General features: G+C 47.9%; 1 protein-coding gene and 2 non-coding genes across 3 annotated transcripts in view; 1 reads left to right on the forward strand and 2 right to left on the reverse strand.

Moving 5' to 3' along the window:
• Nucleotides 1-296: 296 nt before the first annotated feature.
• Nucleotides 297-22,970, forward strand: part of TECTA (tectorin alpha) — a 232,242-nt gene continuing 209,568 nt past the window's right edge. The window contains 3 exon segments of the mRNA XM_060251812.1: nt 297-365; nt 17,108-17,214; nt 20,703-20,852. Of these exon segments, the coding sequence (XP_060107795.1) occupies nt 20,720-20,852 (133 nt within the window). The 5' untranslated portion in view covers nt 297-365; nt 17,108-17,214; nt 20,703-20,719.
• On the reverse strand, nt 21,712-21,782 carry TRNAT-AGU (transfer RNA threonine (anticodon AGU)). Its single transcript has one exon. It is a non-coding gene; the product is annotated as a tRNA-Thr (tRNA).
• Nucleotides 22,068-22,133, reverse strand: TRNAS-GCU (transfer RNA serine (anticodon GCU)). Its single transcript has one exon. It is a non-coding gene; the product is annotated as a tRNA-Ser (tRNA).

The following is a 22,970-nucleotide window of genomic DNA, read 5'->3' on the forward strand; positions in this document are numbered from 1 at the left end:
TGCTCTTATATCATTTATGTGTAACAGTAATTGCGCTAAAAGGTCTCCCCATGTTTGGGCCTTCGCCTTCTTAAAGAAGGACGCCCGCCTTGGTTTACAGGCCTCTCTCCCTCCTCCCTGACGCGCCTCTCCGTCTCCCTCCAGCCGTCTCCCCGGCCTGAGGAGGCATCACAAAGCGCCGCCACCGCCTCATCGACCGTCCCTCAGAGCCGCAGGGCCGCGCGCGAGAGAGAGAGTCGAGAAGGCGGGAAAGAGACCGTCAGCCGCAAGGGCTGCCGGGAAAACAACACACGCCCAAAAGAAAAGCAGCGCCGAAAAGCCGCGCCGGGCCTCGCAGCGGCGGCTAAGCCTCCCCGGTCTCCATGGTAACCACGCGCCTCTTTCCCCCCCTCCCCGCCCCTCGTCTCCACGTGACCGGGCTTGCTGGGGAAGTCACGTGATGTTTGGCTTTTTCTCTCCCCCCCGCTTCCTTTCCTCGCTTCTTTTTTTCCCCCTCCTCCACCAACCTTCTTTACAGACTACTTCCGGGTCAGCGTAGGACGCGGCGGCCGGACGGGGAGCCCCAACGGAGGGTCCGGTGAGAAGTTCGGAGGGGCCGCGGGAGGCTGAGGCAGGAGGGCAGGCGCTGCCGGGGAGTGGAGGAGGAGGAGCTGGGGGGCTTTAGGCCCCAGGCAGAAGCGTCCAGGGGTGAGGCGGAGGATGCTCCACTCTTGTATACAAACACCAGGGCTTGAATGAAGGGAGTGCAGCGCCTGGTTTCTCCGTTTGTCTCATTCATTTGCAGCTTGGCTTTCTCCCTGATGGGGACCCAAGGCGGCGTAGGGATGCCAGCTTCCAGGTGGAACCTGGGGATCCCCTGGAATTGCAGCTCATCTCCAGGCTACAGAGATCAGTTTCCCTGGATGCTTTGGAAGAGTGGGCTTTCTGGCATTGTGCCCCACTGAGGTCCCTGTCTTCCCCTGGCTCTACCACCAAATTTCCAGGAGTTTCCTAATCTGGATCTGGCAACTCTAGGTGTAAAACGTGCTTCTCTCCTTCGTTTGAGCCTCACAACAACAGTCCTGTGAGGTAGGTTAGGCTGAGAGAGAGTGTCTGGCCCAAGATGGGCCTGCGAGCTTCCAAAAGCATCATAAGGATGCCAGCCTCCAGGTGGGACTTGGGAATCCCCCTGAATAGCAGCTCATCTCCTGGCTACAGAGATCATAAGAACATAAGAGAAGCCATGTTGGATCAGGCCAGTGGCCCATCCAGTCCAACACTCTGTGTCACACAGTGGCTAATATACACACACACACTGCGGCTAATAGCCACTGATGGACCTCTGCTTCATATTTATAAGAACATAAATTTGATAAGAACATAAATATTTATAAGAGCATAAATTTGAGCCTCACAATGACAACAGCCCTGTGAGGTAGGTTAGGCTGAGAGATTGTGGCTGGCCCAAGATGAGCTCGCGAGCTTCCATGGCACAAGTGGGGATTTTAACCTGGCTCTTCCGGGTACTAGTCTGACACTCTTGACCACTGCACTATACTAGTGATTTCCACAGAAGAAGAGGAGGAGAACAGGTTAGGCTGCTTCAGGTCCATACATTGGGGATGCTTAATGTGAAGAGGAAGGGAAAGAAGCCGTGAAGGGTCAAGCACAGGGAAGGCAGGGGAATGGAAGACCAGGCCCCCAGGAATCAGGCAGGGTCACGGGGGGGCCCTGGCAGGAAGTTGATGGTCCAGTATGGAGTGGCAGGGGTTAACTTGAAGAGGCATAGCAACGGAAGGGGGAGGGGTTTGTTTTGTCTACTTATTTATTGAGTTTATTTGTATCCTTCCTTTTGGGAACCCAGAGCAGCTTACATCATTCTTCTCTCCTCAAACTGGCGAGAGCCAGTTTAGTGTAGCGGTTAAGTGCGCGGACTTTTATCTGGGAGAACCGGGTTTGATTCCCCACTCCTCCACTTGCACCTGCTAGCATGGCCTTGGGTCAGCCATAGCTCTGGCAGAGGTTGTCCTTGAAAGGGCAGCTGCTGTGAGAGCCCTCTCAGCCCCACCTACCTCACAGGGTGTCTGTTGGGGAGGTAGATAAAGGAGATTGTGAGCCACTCTGAGATTTGTAGTGGAGGTCAGGGTATAAATCCAATATCATCATCATCTTCTTGTTGTTGTTTTATCCTCACAACAGGCCCTTGAAATAGGTTAGGCTGTGAGTGTATGACTGGCCCAAGGTCACCCTGCAGGCTTCCATGGCAACGCACAGGGATTTGAACCTGAGTCTCCCAGATCCTAGTCAAGCACTACGCCATGCTGGTTGAAAGGCGAGGGGCATTCTTTGAGACAGGACAGCTGCAGCCTACATCTTTAGAAGGATTGGTGACAGACTTTTAAGGAGCTAAGCTGTCTTCCAGCTAGGGATGCCAGCCTCCAGGTGGGACCTTACAATTACCCCTCATCTCCAGACTACAGAGATTGGTTCCTCTGAAGAAAATGGCTCCTTTGGAGGATGGACTCTATGATATTGTGCCCCCCTGAGCTTCTCCCTAGGCTCCATCCCGAAATCTCTAGGAGTTTCCCAGCCTGAATCTGGCAGCCCGACTTCCCCCATCGCCTGCCGGTGGCCAGAAGGGACTTGACAACTCTGCTTCCAGCCCAGTCCTGAGCAACTCTTACTCAGCAAGTCAGAATTCACTGGGACTCATTGCCTAGTATGCAGAGCACTGTGGCTCACTGGAAGAGCCTTTGAAGATCCCCAGCATCTCTAGAAAAGAACCAGGCAATAGATGCCACAGCATATTGTTGGAACTCTCTGTCTGGGGCAGTGATGCTCTGTATTCTTGGTGCTTGGAGGGGGGGCACAGTGGGAGGGCTTCTAGCCCCACTGGTGGACCTCCTGATGGCACTTGGTTTTTATGACTACTGTGTGACACAGTAGATGGACCATTGGCCTGATTCAGCATGGCTTCTCTTATGCTCTTATAGATGGAACACTCTGTCTGGGGCAGTGATGCTCTGTATTCTTGGTGCTTGGAGGGGGGCACAGTGGGAGGGCTTCTAGCCCCACTGGTGGACCTCCTGGTGGCACTTGGTTTTTATGGCTACTGTGTGACACAGTAGATGGACCATTGGCCTGATCCAACATGGCTTCTCTTACGTTCTTATGCTGTGGAAGGCATCTGCCTCAGATGCTGGAGAGCCATTGGCAGTCTGAGTAGATAAAGCTGACCTTGAAACACCAAAGGATTGATTCAGTACAAGGCAGGTTCATGTGTGTATTAAAGTGTGCTGCCTTAGCTACAGCCACCAAGTAGAGCCTCCCCATACAAAGGCAATTGACCTCTGGGTTCCAGATGCGGCAGACAAGCAGCAAAGGAAGTTTCTTTGCCTTCACGCTCCTACTTTGAGGGCTTTTCTGGAGGTATCTGGCTGGCTGCTCTTGGAAATGGGCTGATGAGCTGTCTGGAACTCAGAGGGCTGATGAGCTGTCTGGAACTTGGAGGTCATATCCAGTCTTGCAGTCCTTAGCATGAGGAGGTCACATCCAGTCTTGCAGTCCTTAGCATGAGGACAGCTCACTGGCATTCAGTGCTAGAGACCAAATGTCCCTGAGGACACAAGATGCGTACCATTCAGACAGTATTTGTTTAAATAACGTTTTTAAAGCAGTGCGGGTGGAAGCCAGTGTTCTGGCGCTTGCTAGAAATGCATGTTTTACACAAGTCTGTGTAGTCCAAGAATACATGAGTTGACTGTGTCATAGTTGCACCCCCCCCGTCAGCACCTTTCCCATAGTAGGTGGGTTTGACTAAAGAGGAAGAATTGAGCTCTTCTGAGTATTTCATTGGCACAAGCCACTGGACTCTCCTTCCTTGGAGGTTTTTCAGCAGAGGCTAAATGGCCATCTGACAGCAATGAGGATCCTGTGAATTTAGGGGGAGATAATTGTGAGTTTCCTGCATTGTGCAGGGGGTTGGACTGGATGTCCCTTCCAACTCTATGGTTCCTCTATAATTCTAACCAGGTTATTTTTAGGCCCAAGGCTTCTCAATTGACAGTTGCGCGTAGCACTTTTAACCTCCGTGCCTAGCAAAACATACCCATTATGCCTGTCCTTTGTTGCTTGCCTGTTAGTTCACAGTAGCCCTGCCAGGGTGGGCTCTAGTCCCCCTTTTAGCTAAGGGGGAACTGAGGCTGAAAGATCATGATTTGCCCAAGGCTGTATACTGTGTTTCTCTGGCTGAGCTGGACTTGCGTTTCCTAGGTGCAGTGTAACAACATTTCAGAAACAAGGCACTAGCTTTAAAACCATGGTGCATTACTGGCAAGATAAAAAGGCCACAAAGCCCCAGTCTGTAGGTATTGATCATCGCTTGTGTCTGTGTTCCTCTCCCCTTGGCTTTGGTAGCAATCAATTACACTGTTGTCGTTATGATTCCATCACAGAGTCAAGAAAGTATTGTTTGCTATAAGGGGCTTGTTTAGTCGAAACAAAGTCACTGGAAAATCATTCTGGGAAAAGTTGAAGGCAGCCGGAAAGAAGACAACCCGGCATGAAGGACCCAAGCAAGACTGTAGAGCGGGGGTGGCCAACCAGTAGCTCTCCTGATGCTTTTTGCCTACAACTCCCATCAGCCCCAGCCATTGGCCATGCTGCCTGGGGCTGATGGGAGTTGTAGGCAAAAAAAAAACACCTGGAGCGCTACCGTTGGCCACCCCTGCTGTAGAGGATAGGATGTTTTGAAGGTCATTAATTCACAGGATGTTTTGAAGGTCATTAATTCACAGTCAGAAGCGACTTGATGGTTCCTAACATACACAAATATGAAGCTGCCTGCTTTGAGCATAACTGTAGTTAATAGTACAGTGCTTAGATCAAGAGTCAGCGGCCCCGTGGCGCAGAGTGGTAAAGCTGCAGTATTGTGATCTGAACTCTCTGCTCACGACCTGAGTTCTATCCCAGCGAAAGCCCGAGGTTGACTCAGCCTTCCATCCTTCCGAGGTCAGTAAAATGAGTACCCAGCTTGCTGGGGGGGAAGTGTAAAAGACTGGGGAAGGCAATGGCAAACCACCCCATAAAAAGTCTACCGTGAAAACGTTGTGAAAGCAACGTCACCCCAGAGTCGGAAACGCCTGGTGCTTGCACAGGGGACCTTTCCTTTTTCCTAGATCAAGAGAATTTGAAAGCGGGAGTCTGGTGTTGTGGTTACAATGTTGGGCTAGGATCTGGAAGACTCAGATTCCAATTCCCACTCTTTTGTAAAACCCTTTGGGTGACCTTGGGCTGGTCTTTCTCTCTTTCCTCCCCCTCCTCCTATAATCACAACATTACCGTGGGGATGAAATATTGAGACATATATGCCTCCCTATGCCTTTTGGAAGAAGGGTAGGGTAGTTAGGGTTCTCAATCCCCAGGTGGGGGCAGGGGATCCCCCAGTTTGGAGGCCCTCCCCTCACTTCAGGGTTATTAGAAACGGGGAGGGAAATGTCCATTGTACCCCATGGAGACTGATTCCCAACAGGTATAATGGAGAATTGATCTGTGGGTATCTGGGGCTCTAGGGGGGGCTGTTTGTTGAGTTAGAGGCACCAAAATTTCAGCATAGCATACAATGCCTCTCCTCAATACACCCTCCAAGTTTTAAAAAGATTGGGCCAGAGGGTCCAGTGCTGTGAGCCCCAAAATAAGGTGCCCCCCCTATCCTTCATTATTTGCAAATAGAGCGAAGGCATTTAAAAGGTGTGCGGTCCCTTTAAATGCGATGGCCAGAACTCCGTTCAGGGTTCAGTTGTGCTTGTCACACCCTTGCTTCCGGCTCCACCCTCGAAGTCCCCAGATATTTCTTGAGTTAAACCTAGCAGAGATGTATAGTTGGGTCAGCAGTTCTTTCCGGTCACATTGGGAAGACTAGTCCTTTCTTCATAAGGAAAAGGCTGTGCAAGAATGGGCCTGCTGATTATTTCCCAAGATGACACAAGCCTATCTTTTTGTGGGCGAAGGAACCCTGGTTTAAAGCAAACTCTGGTCTCCAGTGATGTATGAACATAGATGCACACGGGCTAGCCGGAATGACTTCTCTCCTGCTTTCGCTTGAAATTGGCATTCTAAACCATGGTTTGACTCTGCTTAACCCACAAACCTGGTTAACTCCATGCCTGTATTCTTACATCACTGGAGTTTGTTTCTTCGTTTTGCACCGCACGAGAGTGAGCAAAGTTCTGGAATGTTGTCCAGCCACAGTTTGTGTGCATCCCAGTTTCACATGATGTCTGAAAGCAATCCTGTTTTCTTTCGGTCACTCAAGATGGACGCTTTGCCAAAAAATACTCCGTGAAGGCTGCTTGCTCTTTGAAGCAGCCGCTGGATAAAGAAATTGTGTTTTCCGTATGCTTCCATCATCCTTGTGCTGCCTTAGTTAATTGCGAAATTAAATGCTGCCTAATGTATTGTTTACCTGACGCTCAGGTGTTGTCACAAAATTAAGCGCTTAACGCAGAGCAGGATAAGTTGCTGAGGAAGGGAGCAATCAGTGAGCAATTGGTGTTGGACTCTGTCCTGAGTTTCAACTTCCTGTTGGGTGTTTCCAAACTGTATTGCTTCATCTCGTGGAATCTTGGAGCCTTCTGGATCTGTATTATGTATGGGTATCCTTGGCCAAACCTGTGACTTGCTGAGTTCGGGACAGGTGCCAAGTCTTTATCTCATTCATCCTCAAAAGTGCTGAAGTTAGCAGCAGCCGTTCCTGTAACTGGGGCTGTGTTTATTGGCTGGAATTTAAGAATCAGTTTCCTTGGTGCAAATTAGTCATTGCCCTTGAACCCATCATCCCTGGGGCCAAACATATGAACATATGAAGCTGCCTTATACTGAATCAGACCTTTGGTCCATCAAAGTCAGTATTGTCTTCTCAGACTGGCAGCGGCTCTCCAGGGTCTCAAGCTGAGGTTTTTCACACCTATTTGCCTGGACCCTTTTTTGGAGATGCCAGGGATTGAACCTGGGACCTTCTGCTTACCAAGCAGATGCTCTACCACTGAGCCACTGTCCCTCAGCGTCCTAGAAACAGTTTCTAGGACTCCGGAACACATGTGTAATAATTAAGTGTCACCAAATTGCAAGTAAGAGCACCCCCCCCCTTAGACTCCACCCCTCAAAAAAAAGTGGTAAAGCTGCAACACTGCAGTCTGAACTCTTTGCTCGAGACCTGAGTTTGATCCCAGCGGAAGCTGGGTTCAGGTAGCCAGCTCAAGGTTGACTCAGCCTTCCGAGGTCGGTAAAATGAGTACCCAGCTTGCTGGGGGGTGGAAAGTGTAGATGACTGGGGAAGGCAGTGGCAAACCACCCTGTAAAAAGTCTGCTGCGAAAACATTTGTTTGTTTGTTTATTCATTCATTGGATTTATATCCCACCAAAGCAGGCTCAGGGTGGCTCACAAGAGTCAAGACTAAAACAGTAAAACAATGACTAAACATTGGAGTTTTGACAATGGAGTTAATAATAACAATTAAATAGTTTAAAACAATTCAAAACCGTTTTGGTGCTAGTATTAATTTCAATATGTTCAGCGAGGTTGGGCGTCCTCTCTACTATCATGTGACGCGATGTCACCCCAGAGTCGGAAACGGCTGGTGTTTGCACAAGGGGGGGGGGGAGTTGCAAGTGACTCAACAGCAAGCCCACGTAGGGTTGCCGAGGCAAGAGACAAGCAGAGGTGATTTGCTGTTGCCTTCGTCTGCACAGCAACCTTGATGCTCCTTGGTTGTCTCCCGTCCAAGCGCTAACCGTGGCCAGCCCTGCTGAGCTTTCAAATTCTGATAAGCTCAGGGTTAGCTGGACTGTTCAAGCGGCTGGCATAACATATACACGCTCTGTTGTTAAAGTTACGAGTCCAGCAGCAGCTTTAAGGCTAACAAAGTTTAATTCAAGGGATCAGCTTTCATGTGCAAGCACGCTTCTAAATGAAATGGAAGAAAACGTTTCTTCCATTTAACTTTATCTGTAGAAGTGTGCTTGCGCATGAAAGTTCATACCTTGAATAAAACTTTGTTGGTCTTAAAGCTGTGACTGGACTCTGACTTTATTCTGTTGGTTCAGACCAACACAGCTACCCACCTGGAGCACTCTATTGTTCTCGTCAGTTTCCAATATCTAGGATTGTAGATGACCAGTTTGGTGTAGTGGTTAAGTGTGCGGACTCTTATCTGGGAGAACCGGGTTTGATTCCCCACTCCTCCACTTGCACCTGCTGGAATGGCCTTGGGTCAGCCATAGCTCTGGCAGAGGTTGTCCTTGAAAGGGCAGCTGCTCTGAGAGCTCTCTCAGCCCCACCCACCTCACAGGGTGTCTGTTGTAGGGGGAGACGATATGGGAGATTGTAAGCTGCTCTGAGTCTCTGATTCAGGGAGAAGAGTGGGGTATAAATCTGCAATTCCTCTTCTTCATCCATCTCCTGCCTTTCTCCGCCAGTGGGGCTAGGGTTGCTAACCTCCAGGTAGTCAGAGAAATCCAAAGCAAAAGGCTTTCCGCGAAAACCAGCCTCCGTACAACCCACAAACTCACCAAACAATTCAACAGATACAAAAGCATGTAGAAGAAGAAGAAGATGATGATGAAGAAGAAGAAGATATTGGATTTATATCCCGCCCTCCACTCCGAAGAGTCTCAGAGCGACTCACGATCTCCTTTACCTTCCTCCCCCACAACAGACACCCTGTGAGGTGGGTGGGGCTGGAGAGGGCTCTCACAGCAGCTGCCCTTTCAAGGACAACCTCTGCCAGAGCGATGGCTGACCCAAGGCCATGCTAGCAGGTGCAAGTGGAGGAGTGGGGAATCAAACCCGGTTCTCCCAGATAAGAGTCCGCACACTTAACCACTACACCAAATAGGGAACGTATTCACCAAGAATCAATCCAATTGAATCAATCCAATTGGATTGATTCTTGGTGAACACATTCCCTATTTTGCTAAGGACTAATTGTATGGTCTACCATCAACTATTACATGCTTTTGTATCTGTTGAATTGTTTGGTGAGTTTGTGGGTTGTGCGGAGGCTGGTTTTCGCGGAGAGCCTTGTGCTTCGGATTTCTCTGCCTTTAATTGGCGTGATTCTCTTTGCGGATTGCACAACCTCCAGGTAGTGGCTGGAGATCTCCCGCTATTACAACAGAGATCAGTTCACCTGGAGAAAATAGCCACTTTGGAAGGTAAATTCTATGGCATTGTACCACGCTGAAGTCCCTCCCTTTCCCATATCCCACCCCCCCTTAGGCTCCACCCCTCAAAATCTCCTGGTATTTCCCAACCCAGAGTGGACAACCCTAAGCAGGGCTCAAAGTGGCTCACATCATTCTCATAAGAACATAAGAGAAGCCATGTTGGATCAGGCCAACGGCCCATCCAGTCCAACACTCTGTGTCACACAGTGGCAAAAAATTTTATATACACACATACACTGTGGCTAATAGCCACTGATGGACCTGTGCTCCATATTTTTATCTAAACCCCTCTTGAAGGTGGCTATACTTGTGGCCCCCACCACCTCCTGTGGCAGTGAATTCCACATGTTAATCACCCTTTGGGTGAAGAAGGACTTCCTTTTATCCGTTTTAACCTGTCTGCTCAGCAATTTCATCGAATGCCCACAAGTTCTTGTATTGTGAGAAAGGGAGAAAAGTGCTTCTTTCTCTACTTTCTCCATCCCATGCATTATCTTGTAAACCTCTATCATGTCACCCCGCAGTCGACGTTTCTCCAAGCTAAAGAGTCCCAAGCGTTTCAACCTTTCTTCATAGGGAAAGTGTTCCAGCCCTTTAATCATTCTAGTTGCCCTTTTCTGGAATTTCTCCAATGCTATAATATCCTTTTTGAGGTGCGGCGACCAGAACTGCACACAGTACTCCAAATGAGACCGCACCATCGATTTATACAGGGGCATTATGATACTGGCTGATTTGTTTTCAATTCCCTTCCTAATAATTCCCAGCGTGGCGTTGGCCTTTTTTATTGCAAATGCACACTGTCTTGACATTTTCAGTGAGTTCTCCTTTCTTCCATTTCATCCTCACAACAACCCTGTGAAGTAGGTTAGGCTGAGAGCGTATGGCTGGTTCGAGGTCACCCAGCTGGCTTCCATGGCAAGAGTGGGGATTCGAACCTAGGTTTCCCAGCTCCGGGCCTGACGCTTTAACCGCTACATCATGCTGGCTTTCCAAAGTAAAATGTTTGTTGATTACAGTGATGTGGGTTTCTGGGAAAATACAAACCTTTCCGTTCCAATTTAAATAAACAATAGCACCCACACAAAAAAGGCAAATACACTGTATACCAGCCCCAGAGCATATGCTAGCCTTGGGGTTCATTAATGCTTCACATCTAGGGTCGTCGGTTTGTGTCGGAAAATACCTGGAGACTTTAGGGGTGGAGCTAGGAGAGGGTGGGGTTTGTGGAGGGGAGGGGCTTCAGCATGGTCCAATGCCATAGTCCACTCTTCAAAACAGCCGTTTTCTCTTTTTTGGTTAAAACAATTTATTAATAACATATGGTAACAGCATCTGTTTATATCATTACTATCTCTAACCCATATGATGTTTTCTAATCCCCCCTCCCAACGTTACTAGACTCCCGCCGAAGTTATATATTTAAATTCACTTATAAAGGTACTCTTAGTCAATCAAAGTTCAATTTCTCAAATTTTCTCTCCCCTTTTTCATACTCATTGTTAAAAAATTGCCCAATGTCTTTTTACATTCCACTCTTTCTCTATATATCCTCTAAATTTCTTCCACTCCTTTTTAAACACTTCCAAATCATAGTCTCTTAATGTTCTTGCTAGTTTGTGCATCTCACTCCACGATAAAACTTTCACAATCCAATCCCATTTCTCTGGTATTTTTTCTTGTTTCCACAACTGCGCATACAATGTCCTAGCAGCTGAGAGCAAGTACCAAATTAGAGTTCTATCTTCTTTTGGAAATTTTTCCATTTGTAATCCCAACAGAAAAGTCTCTGCAACTTTCTTAAAATCATATCCCAAAATTTTGGATATTTCTTGTTGTATCATCAGCCAAAACTTTTTCGCTTTTCCACAAGTCCACCACATATGATAAAAAGAACCTTCATGTTTCTTACATTTCCAACATCTATCCAATTCCGTTTGCTCACGTCTAATTCCAACAGATTTCTCCAGGGGCTGCAGTATACAGGCTTCGGGGTATATATCAGCGGTGGCCAATGGTAGCTCTCCAGATGTTTTTTTGCCCCATGGCTGATGGCTGGGGCTGATGGGAGTTGTAGGCAAAAAAAAAATCCGGAGAGCTACCGTTGGCCACCCCTGGTATATATGACTGAAGGAGCCAGCACCGAAGGAACAATGTTATACGCAATACCAAATTCATATTCTGAGTTTCCATATACGTATACAACCAGATAGACTCTTGCTGTTTATACATAGCAGCTCACATGGTGATTTAAAGAGACAGTATTTACTTTGGGATCCGGGCTTGTGGTGACTGTAAATTGTAACACTGGCTATTATATAGTTGTGTATGTATAAGCAGTAAGAGTATATTTGCTTGTATACGTGTATGGAAATTCAGAATATAAATTTGGTATAGTCAGTGTATAACATTGTTCTTTGGTGCTTGCTCCTTCCGTCATTTTCTCCAGGGGAGCTGATCTCTGCCAATTGGAGGTCAGTTGTAAAAGTGGGAGATCTCCAGGTCCCGCCTGGAGGCTGGCAGCCCTATATCCTACTTCTGTTCTGTCTAACACAATCGATTTGTCCTGTAAACTATATTTATGTAAGTAGGATGGAAAGTTTTCCATGGAAAAATATAGTACTAGCAAATTTTCCACCATGCCGAACACTCACATCGTTTCATCTTGCAGCATTACAGTTTGGTTATTTTTACTACACCCTTCTTCACTTCTACGATCTCCTCTTTTCCTTCTTTTTTTTTTCAACACCCCTGTGAGAGGTAGGTGAGAGACAGTGTCTGGGCCAAGGTCACGCAGTGAGCTACAAAGCACGTTTGGAAACCGACAGTGCAGTCAGTCCTCTGCAGAGTTACTCTCATGTAAACCCACTGGTTTCAGTGAGACCGGACCAGCTCTGCTTAGGCATACACTGTAATTGTCAGCGGTCCTAGTCCGGTACCCTAACCACGGTTCCAAGCAGCTTTTGACACATCAATATCAATACTCCCTCTGAACTGTGAAGTCTTGTGAGCAAACATTCTACTTTGTGAGCTACTGGCATTAAAGTTGTGAGCTGCTGCGTAAATCCGTTTGGTCTGGGGCCATTTTTCCTGAGCCAAGACAAAAAAGGTGTGAGCCAGAGGCTAAAGAAACTGTGAGCTAGCGCACACTGACTCAGCTTAGAGGGAACATTGATCAGCATCCCTGTTTATGCTGGAGTTGGAATTGCAGATCAGTCTGCATTAGGGTTGCACGTCTCCTCCTTGCTGCGGGTGGAGAATAGTGGGATGGGGTTGCCAACTGCAGGTCAGGAAACTCCTGGAGATTTGGGGCTGGAGCCTGGGGAAGACAGGGTCCTCAGTGTCCACCCTCTAAAATAGGGGTGTCAAGCTCATTTGTTATGAGGCCCAGATCTGACATAAATAAGACCTTGTTGGGCCGAGTCGTGTTGGGTTGGGCTGGGCCATGTGGGGCCAGGCCATGTGTGTACCTATTTAAGATTAAGTAGCAGAGATATAAACTTTATAAAGGACACAGACAAGCACAATTAAATGTTTTTTTAAAAAAAATAGCTTAAAACGTTAGCACTTGTTGGTTTTAAAGGTGCTCTCTTTGTATTTCTTCCATGGGATCCAGGGAACTGGGCAAAAGAGGCTCTGGCTCTTTCCTTCCTTCCTCAGGGGATTGATGGGGGAGGAGCCTCAGCCAATAGAAGGAAGAGAGGCTTGGCTCAGTAGCTCTGCTGTGTGATTGAGAGAGCCTGGAAAAACAAGCTCTGCCTCCCCCCACTTCCTCCCCAAGGGAGGAGCCTCAGCCAATGGAGAAAAGGGAGGTTTTGCTCTGTCGCTCCTGTGCAATTGAGCAAGCCTTGCAAAGCAAGCTGTTATGCAGAAGGAAGCAAGAGATAGGGAGAAGGAAGCAGATGACAGGCAGTTGCTCAGGGGCCTGATTTGACCTCTGGGCCGCATGTTTGACACTCCTGCTCTAAAACATCCCTTTTCTCCAAGGGAACGGATCTCTGTAACCTGGAGATGAACTGTAATTCCAAGAGTTCCCCAGCTCCCACCTGGATGCTGGCATCCCGAGCTGTGTCCAACTAGCTATTACCTGACTCTGTCTGGGGAGAGGTGCCCCAACAAGGTAGACATTAGAATTACAGAGTTGGAAGGGACCTCCAGGTTCATCTCATCTACCCCCTGCACAATGCAGGAAATTCACAACTACCTCCCCCCACCCCACACCCACTGACCCTTTCTCCACATCCAGAAGATGGCAGGGGAAGAAAGCCCTCCAGGATCCCTGGAAATCTGCCTAGAGAAAAATTGCTGCCTGAATCCAAAGTGGCAAACAGCATTTCCCTGAGCATATTCTTGTGTTATGAAGGGAGGAATCTGTGGTTCAGTGGTAGATCCTTTGCTTGGGATGCAGATGGTCCCAGGTTCAATCCCCACCATCTCCCATTATAGGATCACGTAGCAGGTGATGTGAAAGATCTCTACCTAACACCCATGAGAATGTAAGAAAAGCCTTGCTGGATCAGACCTGTGGTTCTTCTGGTCCAGCATCCTGTCTCAGAGTGGCCAACCACGTTCTCTGGATGGCCTACAACAGGGCATAGAGGCAGAGGCCTTCCCCATGATAAGAACATCAGCTTTTCTGGATCAGACCAGTGGTCCATCTTGTCCAACATCCTCTCTCACAGTGTGGCCAGCCAGTTCCTCTGGATGGCCAACAACAGGGCATAGAGACCAAGGCCTTCCCCTGAAAAGAACATAAGAAGAGCCCTGCTGCATCAGACCAATGAGGGTCCATCTGATCCAACATTCTGTCTCACAGAGTGACCAACCACATCTTCAGGATGGCCTGCAACAGGGCACAGAGGCAGAGACCTTCCCCTGATGTTATCTCCTGGCACTGGGATTCAGAAGTTGACTGCCTCTGGATGTGGAGATTCCCTTTAGTCATCACGGCTAGTAGCCACTGATAGACCTGTTCTCCAGGAAGTGATAGAAGAAGAAGATGATATTGGATTTATATCCTGCCCTCCACTCCGAAGAGTCTCAGAGCTGCTCACAATCTCCTTTCCCTTCCTCCCCCACAACAGACACCCTGTGAGGGAGATGAAGATATTGGGTTTATATCCCGCCCTCCACTCCGAAGAGTCTCAGAGCAGCTCACAATCTCCTTTATCTTCCACCCCCCCCCCATCCACAACAGACACCCTGTGAGGTAGATGAAGATATTGGATTTATATCCCGCCCTCCACTCCGAAGAGTCTCAGAGCGGCTCACAATCTCCTTTACCTTCCTCCCCCACAACAGACACCCTGTGAGGTGGGTGGGGCTGAGGGGGTCTCACAGCAGCTGCCCTTTCAAGGACAACCTCTGCCAGAGCTATGGCTGACCCAAGGCCATGCCAGCAGGTGCAAGTGGAAGAGTGGGGAATCAAACCCGGTTCTCCCAGATAAGAGACCGTGCACTTAACCACTACACCAAACTGGCATCTGCTTGGCATGCAGAAGTTCCCAGGTTCAACACCTGAATCAGATAGTAGGAAGTTATTAAAGTTGTCCGTGCCCAGAGAGTTGCTGCCTGTTTAAGTAGACCAAGTAGATAATACTGACTTTGATGGACCAAAGGTCTGTTTTGGTATAAGCGGGGGGGGGGGGGGTGGGTTTAAACAGGAACGCACAGGAACACAGTTCTGGCTGGCTTGGTGCCAGAGAGTGTGGCCTATTATGCAAATGAGTTCCGGTTGGGCTTTTTCTACACAAAAGTCCTGCGCAGAACAATGGTGATGTCAGTGGGTGTGGCCTATCATGCAAATGAGTTCCTGCTGGGCTCTCTCTATGTAAAAAGCCCTTGGTAAAAGGCAGCTTCACGCGTGTTCAAGTCTAAAGAATCCACTTTCTCAGTGTCCTACTGGTCAGCGTCCATTTGATTCAGCAAAAGGCACATGTCTGACCAGTAACTCGGGTTTCCATCTGCTTAAGAACATTCCGTTTCTCTTAGCTGAACCTTGACTTTTTTGGAGAAGGAACATGGATTTCAAATGCCGAGAAAATCTAGATAGCGTTAAGCTGCATATCGGAAAAACCAAACAATTCTTTGCTGCCGATTACCTGGGGCAGGGGCTTGTTTTTTCTCCTCGCTGAAGACGCGAACGGTCTATTTCGTGCATGTCGGAGCAGAGGTGGCTTTGAGTTGACTTTGCCTCTCAGCTGAGAGAAAATGACACTCAAAAAGGTTACCCGTCCCCAGCGTGTAGGCGTCTCATCTTCTGCGTATTTCAGATAAAATTGCTTCAGTAAGCCGGGTGATCAATACAGTGTGACTTTGTGAATCGCAGCAGCCGTGGTTGGTGTTTGACCTCGATAATCCTTTCATGTTTAATAACTCTTCCGCACAACTTTTTTTTTTTTCTTTCATTTTTACAGCACTACTTCTGCCTTGTTTGCGCAAACGTGCGCTGAAGTGAACTCGGCAGATTCAGGTGTAATGACCACCTTCGGTTTGTCGCAGTGTGGATGATCCCTGGGGGGATCCTGGGTCTAACGTGCTTCCTCTCCTCGTGTGTTGCAGTGGAATTAAAAGGCTTCCGTTTTCATGGATGGCCATAGCTTATTATCATCTAAACCACATCTCGTGCCTGCAAACCAGGATGAAAACAAGAATTTAGGCTGTAGGGAAGTGAGCAAAGCATCGTTAAAGCATAAAACTAGCCATGGCCTGCCATTAAAAGCGGGTTGAAGCAACCTAATTACGCACCAGACAGACTGTGGCATTATTTCCTGGACTTAGAAATCAGTTCCTTAGTAGGGCAAAGACTTGGCTGGCCAAGCAACAGATGCTGCGTGCCTCAGCGTCCGCCCCTCCTTGATTCCATGTAATTAGCAGTTGTGTATCACCACGTGTGGAATGTGGTTAATCTGCACCCAGCAGCCAAGGGAAAAGGTGTCCGATAGGTGTAGTGGCCCTTGATCTGCAGAACAGGAGGTCTTGAAGCTGGCAGTCTTGACTGGACAGAGGAGCAGCCGTTGTTGCCCGAAACAGGATTCTGGAGGTTTGGCAGTGGGCTCATGGGGTTTAAGTGGTGAGAAGTTGCAAGCTGTAGGTAGAGACTCAGGTGTTGCTAGTGAAAGGATGTGGAAAAGGTGGCACAGGGGGTGGGTTTGGATGTTAGGAAGAACTTCCTGACAGTTAGAGCGGTTCCCCAGTGGGACAGGCTTCCTCGGGAGGTGGCAGGCTCTCCTTGTGGAGGTTTTAAGCAGAGGCTAGATGGCTATGCGACAGCAATGCTGATTTTGAGAATTTAGGCAGATCGTGATGGGAGCAGGTAGTGATTAGCCAGTGCTTAGTTCTTGCGGCCCTTTCTTACACACCCTTTCTTACACACCGATCGCCACTCTGGAGTCAGGAAGGAATTTTCCTCTAGGCGAGATTGGCCCAGGGATCCTAAAGGGTTTTTTTTGGGGGGGGGGTGCCTTCCACTGGGCATACAGCAGGGTGACTGGAGGAGGGAGGGAAGGTAGCTCTGAATTTACTGCATTATTCAAGGGGATGGACTAGATGATCCTTGGGATACTTTCATCTCTGTCCCTATGGTAAGGGGTGCTAACAGAAACTCACCACCAGTTGCATTGTCTCTTTCCTCCTTACTCCCGTCAATGCTTGGGCAAGGTCTATATAGGGTATGAGTGGGCGGTAGATTGGAAAAAAGGAGTCGAAAAGGCCGAACATTCCATGGTATGGCCAGGGAGACTCCAGAGTAGCGACGTTATATGAATGTATGCCTTATACTGAGTCTCTGATTCAGAGAGAAAGGCGGGGTATAAATCTGCAGTCGTCTTCTTCTTCAAACTACTCATTTTGTCTTAAAGTACGATCTTCCTCCTGAAGTCATTCCCTCTCCTTCCTTTTGTAGCAAGTCACCCAGAAATAAGATGTTTCTCCTCTGAAATGATGGAAGAGCTGAGCTGATTCTCCGGAGATTCAAACCTGTTGACTTAGGAGGTGCTGATGCAGAGACCAGTAAGTGACATTTTCCAACTGGGATGCAGGAGGCAGCCTGCTATTGCTTGTTTGGGGATCACACAGATGTACACGGTACATCCTAGATTTGAGTCAGGGAGCCTAGAGATTAGCAAGGGTTTTTTGGGGGTATAAGCTTTCATGAGTCAAAGCTGCCTTTGTCAGAGAATGTCGAAATGACTGGATATTAGGTATCTTAAATGCTTATGTTTTATATTTACTTTGATGCTGTTTGTCCTTGTGATGAACAAAAAACTTGATAAATATGATAGTTAAAATCCCCCCTTTTTTCTTTTCTGTACCCCTATTTCAGTTTATACTAACGATAAAAAAAAAAATTATCGAAAAGAAAGCTTATACACCGAAAGTCACGTTGGTCTCTGTGGTGTTAACTGGTCTCGTCACTAGCTTTCCTACTGCATATCAACCCTCCTGGAACAATACATCCTGTTATTGAAAGGGGCACGCTGATTTTTGTGGATTTGTCTGCTTCATTTTTCAGAACACAAACACACAAAAACAACAACAATAATAATAATAATAATAATAATAAATTTTATTTGTATCCCGCCCTCCCCGCCAAGGCGGCTCAGGGCGGCTAACAACATCTATACATGTACAACAATAGGTAATAGATAAGACTTAGTTAACAGTAAAAACATCTAAACATTATAAAAACCCGTTAATAATTAAAAAAATTTAAAATTCACAGTTTGAGTTAAATTAATCTGGCAGCATAATAATATTCTGACGCTGGTGCCTGCCAGTTTAAGTATCTATACTGACGAGAATCTTGAGACACGGTTACTCTAGGTCCTAATTCAGCAGCCGGCATACGCTTGTTTAAAGAGGACCGTTTTGCAGGCCCTGCGGAATTGGTCGAGATTCCGCAGGGCCCGCACCTCCTCTGGGAGCTGATTCCATAGGACCGGGGCCGCAGCTGAAAAGGCCCGCACTCTGGTGTTTTGCAGCTTGACTTCTCTCGGTCCAGGGATAATCATTTTGTTTTTTCCAACTGATCTCAGTGCCCTCTGGGGTTCATATGGGGAGAGACGGTCCCTCAGGTAGGCTGGTCCTCGGCCATATAAGGCTTTAAAGGTAATAACCAACACTTTGTACTGGACTCGGTATACAATTGGTAACCAGTGCAGTTCGCGCAGCCCTGGCCGTATGTGCTCCCATTTTGGGAGCCCTAACAGTAGCCTGGCTGCCGCGTTCTGCACCAGCTGCAATTTCCGGGTCCGGCACAAAGGTAGCCCCAAGTAGAGGGCATTACAGTAGTCCAATCTTGAGGTGACCGTTTCGTGGATCACTGTTGCGAGGTCGCGACGCTCCAGGTAGGGGGCCAACTGCCTTGCCCGCCTCAGATGGAAGAAGGCTGACTTGCTCAAAAACAAGCTCAACGAAGTGGCATGGATGAGACACATAAAGTAAAAATCCGCTTCGTCCAGCTATTAAGACATGCACAAATCTCAGATATTCAGTGCTAAGGGGAAAAAAACTCATTTTTTTTAAGCTTTCAGGCCATTTAAAAAGTTGGACTCTCAATATTTGATATCTGGTTCCTTGTTTAATCTAAAACTTCACCCAAGAGTTAATCTAAGACTTGACCCAAGGGCTTCCAGTCTTGCCTCTTTATTTCCACGCAGCTGGTTTAATTCACAACTGTGGTCTCCTGTGATTTTGTTAGCTGCATTGTTTTCCCAGGTTTCTGATAAAATGAAACACTTCTTATCCCTTTTAGGATTAACGTTGGATCCGGACTTAACTCTTCCACTCCAGTTTGAGTGCATGAGAGAAAGGATTGTTGAGCATGCTAATTGTGTGTGTGTGTGTGTGTGTTGTTTTTGTTTGGTTTTACAATGTGATTTTATTTATGCTTTAATTTGGTGGCCCTTTTGAGGGCAGAAAGGCAGGATATAAATTATGTAAAAGAAAACGAACTCTGTCACTGTTCTTTGTGTGCCACTGTTAAGGGCAAGTCATTTTGTTGTGCCGTTGCGTGGAGTGAGCAAACTATCCAGTTTTGCGCCCTGCAAAAATGCAATCTTTCCCTAGGAGCGGCTAACTGGAAAGCAACAGGGCTTGAGCGGCAACGCCTGCAGAGACAGAACAGACACCCTCTTCTGAGGATTGTCACGCCAGCAGCCAGCAACAGGCTTCTGTTGAGCTTCATAGCCAAGTTTCCCAAGCAGTGCTTGTCCCTAACGGAGAAGAACAGGGTTTTGTGTCTTAAAATCACAGTGAATTTGGAAGTGCTTTGAGAACCAGCATTGGGTGAGGGGCAATTCCCCATCTGTTCAATGCAGGATCGTCCTCAAGAACACCCTAATAAGTGTTCATCCAGCTGCTGCTTAAAGATGGCTAGGAAAGGGGAGCTCACCACCCCCCAAGCAGCCAATTCCACTGCTCAGCTACTCTTGACTGTAAAAAAAATTATTTTCCTAATAGCCGACTGGTACCTTTCCGCTTGTAGTTTAAACCCATTATTGCAGGTCCTCTGCTGCCCTCCAGAAGGACATGGTTTTGCACTGGTGGAGGCTCTCTGTGTTCAGCATGGTGTAGTTTGGAGCCAGTTTGGTGGAGTGGTTAAGTGTGCGGACTCTTATCTGGGAGAACCAGGTTTGATTCTCCCACTCCTCCACTCGCAGCTGCTGGAATGGCCTTGGGTCAGCCATCGCTCTTGTAGGAGTTGTCCTTGAAAGGTGTCTGTTGTGGGGGGAGAAGATATAGGAGATTGTAAGCCACTCTGAGTCTCTGATTCAGAGAGAAGGGCGGGGTATACATCTGCAGTCGTCTTCTTCTTAAAAACATAAGAGAAGCCATGTTGGATCAGGCCAATGGCCCATCCAGTCCAACACTCTTATGTCACACAGTGGCCAAGAACCCAAGTGCCATCAGGAGGTCCACCAGTATGGCCAGGACACTCAAAGTCCTTTAATTTCCCCTCCCAAGCACCAAGAATACAGAGCATCACTGCCCCAGACAGAGAGTTCTTCAGGACCTCTTGAAGCTTGCTAGAGATGCGGGGACATTTGCTTTGAGGAAGCATTAGCAGTACATTCGTGAGCCATTGCATCCAAGAGCCGGAAAGCCTGGGAAAGAAGAAGAAGATATTGGATTTATATCCCACCCTCCACTCCGAAGAGTCTCAGAGTGGCTCACAATCTCCTTTACCTTCCTCCCCCACAACAGACATCCTGTAAGGTAGGTGGGGCTGAGAGGGCTCTCACAGCAGCTGTCCTTGCAAGAACAATCTCTGCCAGAGCTATGGCTGACCCAAGGCCATGCCAGCGGGTGCAAGTGGAGGAGTGGGGAATCGAACCCGGTTCTCCCAGATAAGAGTCCGCACACTTAACCACGACACCAAACTGGCTCTCCAAGACTGACAGCAGAACTTTAATTGTGGGTTGGGCACCTATTCATGTTTCCTAGTGTGGATGTCAGGCGCGAGCTTCTTTGTTGTTGTTTTGTTTCTGCAACTGTAGAATTCCAGGAAGGGACCATGGATCAGCCCAGCGGGAGGAGTTTCATGCAAGTTCTCTGTGAGAAATACAGCCCTGAAAACTTCCCGTATCGCCGAGGTCCCGGGATGGGAGTGCACGTCCCAGCTACGCCTCAGGGTTCACCTATGAAAGGTATCATTGAACTTTTAGAAGTTTGACTGTGTCTTCTATCGTTCTGAGGCATTCTGCTGGAAAAAAAAACCCCTGTTTACCCAGTTGCGGGAAAGCTAGATGTGAAAGACTCTTCTCCGCGCCCTTCCCCTCCGCCCTGCACTCACATATACTGTCATTTTAAATTCTTGTCAGGTTGATTTGTATCACAACCTTCCCCAAAGGGGGAAAACAAGAAAGTTATTTGGGTGGAAATGACAATAACAGAGTTTGGCAGAAAGGTGCAGAAGTAAGTTGAGTGAGTCAAGGACAAAAAGCACCATATGTCACTCAAAATTATCCACAACAGAGTCACCTTAACAAAAAAACTTCCAGGCTACTTTCTCACATCTTCATTTGCGCAACTAGAATCAGTTGTAAAAAGGATGTTCCACCGTCTACCTGGCTGCATCTTTAGAAATGCTATATCTGAAATAACCTGATGTGTGCAGCGGTAGAGGGCCTGCTCCTCTTTAAAGCCCTTTCTACAGTTCCCCGGAACACAGAATCGAATTTAACGGTTGCCCTTTTTGCACTCAGTATTCCTGTTGCTGTGCATGTCAACGTGCCTAACAGAAGAAGATAAGTGTTTACTACAGGGGTGGCCAAACTTGCTTAATGTAAGAGCCACATAAAATAAACATCAGAAGTTTGAGAGCCGTAAGACATAAATGTCAGACGTTTGAGGGCAGGCAGGCAAATATATGAACATACGAAGCTGCCTTCTACTGAATCAGACCCTCGGTCCATCAAAGTCAATATTGTCTATTCAGACTGGCAACGGCTCTCCAGGGTCTCAAGCTGAGGTTTTTCATGCCCACTTGCCTGGATCCTTTTTAGTTGGAGATGCCAGGGATTGAACCTGGGACCTTCTGCTTACTAAGCAGATGCTCTACCACTGAGCCACTGTCCCTCCCTTAATATGAACATATGAAGCTGCCTTCTACTGAATCAGACCCTGGGTCCATCAAAGTCAGTATTGTCTACTCAGAATGGCAGCGGCTCTCCAGGATCTCAAACTGAGGTTTTTCATGCCTAATTGCCTGGACCCTTGTTAGTTGGAGATGCTGGGGATTGAACCTGGGACCTTCTGCTTACCGAGCAGATGCTCTACCACTGAGCCACAGCCCCACTTCATGGCTCTCCAGGGTCTCAGGCTGAGGTTTTTCACGCCTATTTGCCTGGACCCTTTTTAGTTGGAGATGCCGGGGATTGAACCTGGGACCTTCTGCTTAGCAAGCAGATGCTCTACCACTGAGCCGCCATCCCTCCCTAAAGTGAGAATTGTCTACTCAGACTGGCAGCGGCTCTCCAGGGTCTCAAGCTGAGGTTTTTCATGCCTACTTGCCTGGACTCCTTTTAGTTGGAGATGCCAGGGATTGAACCTGGGATCTTCTGCTTAGCAAGTACAGATGCTCTACCACTGAGCCACCATCCCTCCCTAAAGTGAGAATTGTCTACTCAGACTGGCAGCGGCTCTCCAGAGTCTCAAGCTGAGGTTTTTCATGCCTACTTGCCTGGACCCTTTTTAGTTGGAGATGCCGGGGATTGAACCTGGGACCTTTCGCTTACCAAGCAGACGCTCTACCACTGAGCCACCGTCCCTCCCCAAATAGAGGGTAAGGGAGGGAGAGGTGGAAAAAAAAGCAACTTTAACTTTAAATGCATCCTCCAAGTCACCAGCTGGCTTCACTTCAAGAAGTGATTTAAAGAGAGAAATGCCTTCTCCAAACCAGCAGGCAGGGTGGTGGGGGCTTTGAGAGCCACACAATGTGTGTGAAAGAGCCACAGTTTGGCCACCCCTGGTATCATAGGCATTATCTTCATGGTGCGATAACTTTCTTGATCATTCTCTGTGAAATAGTCATGATCACAGGTCGTGGTGGCATCTTAAAGGGAGTTGGAAACCAGTTTGAGTGGCCTCCGTGGTGCATGCAGACAAAAGTGGTCCATGAACGCTGCATCACCATCCACCGGCGGGCTCCCATCGTATGCCAGAAACTGAACCCTGAATGCGGAAACAGGCGTTTCTGATTAGCTTGTCTCAGTTTGAGGCCGTCTTGCACAGATTTCTGAAAACACTTCTTCCTTCCTGTTCCT

The sequence above is a fragment of the Heteronotia binoei genome, chromosome 12, assembly GCF_032191835.1.
Source record: "Heteronotia binoei isolate CCM8104 ecotype False Entrance Well chromosome 12, APGP_CSIRO_Hbin_v1, whole genome shotgun sequence".
Classification (NCBI taxonomy): domain Eukaryota; kingdom Metazoa; phylum Chordata; class Lepidosauria; order Squamata; family Gekkonidae; genus Heteronotia; species Heteronotia binoei.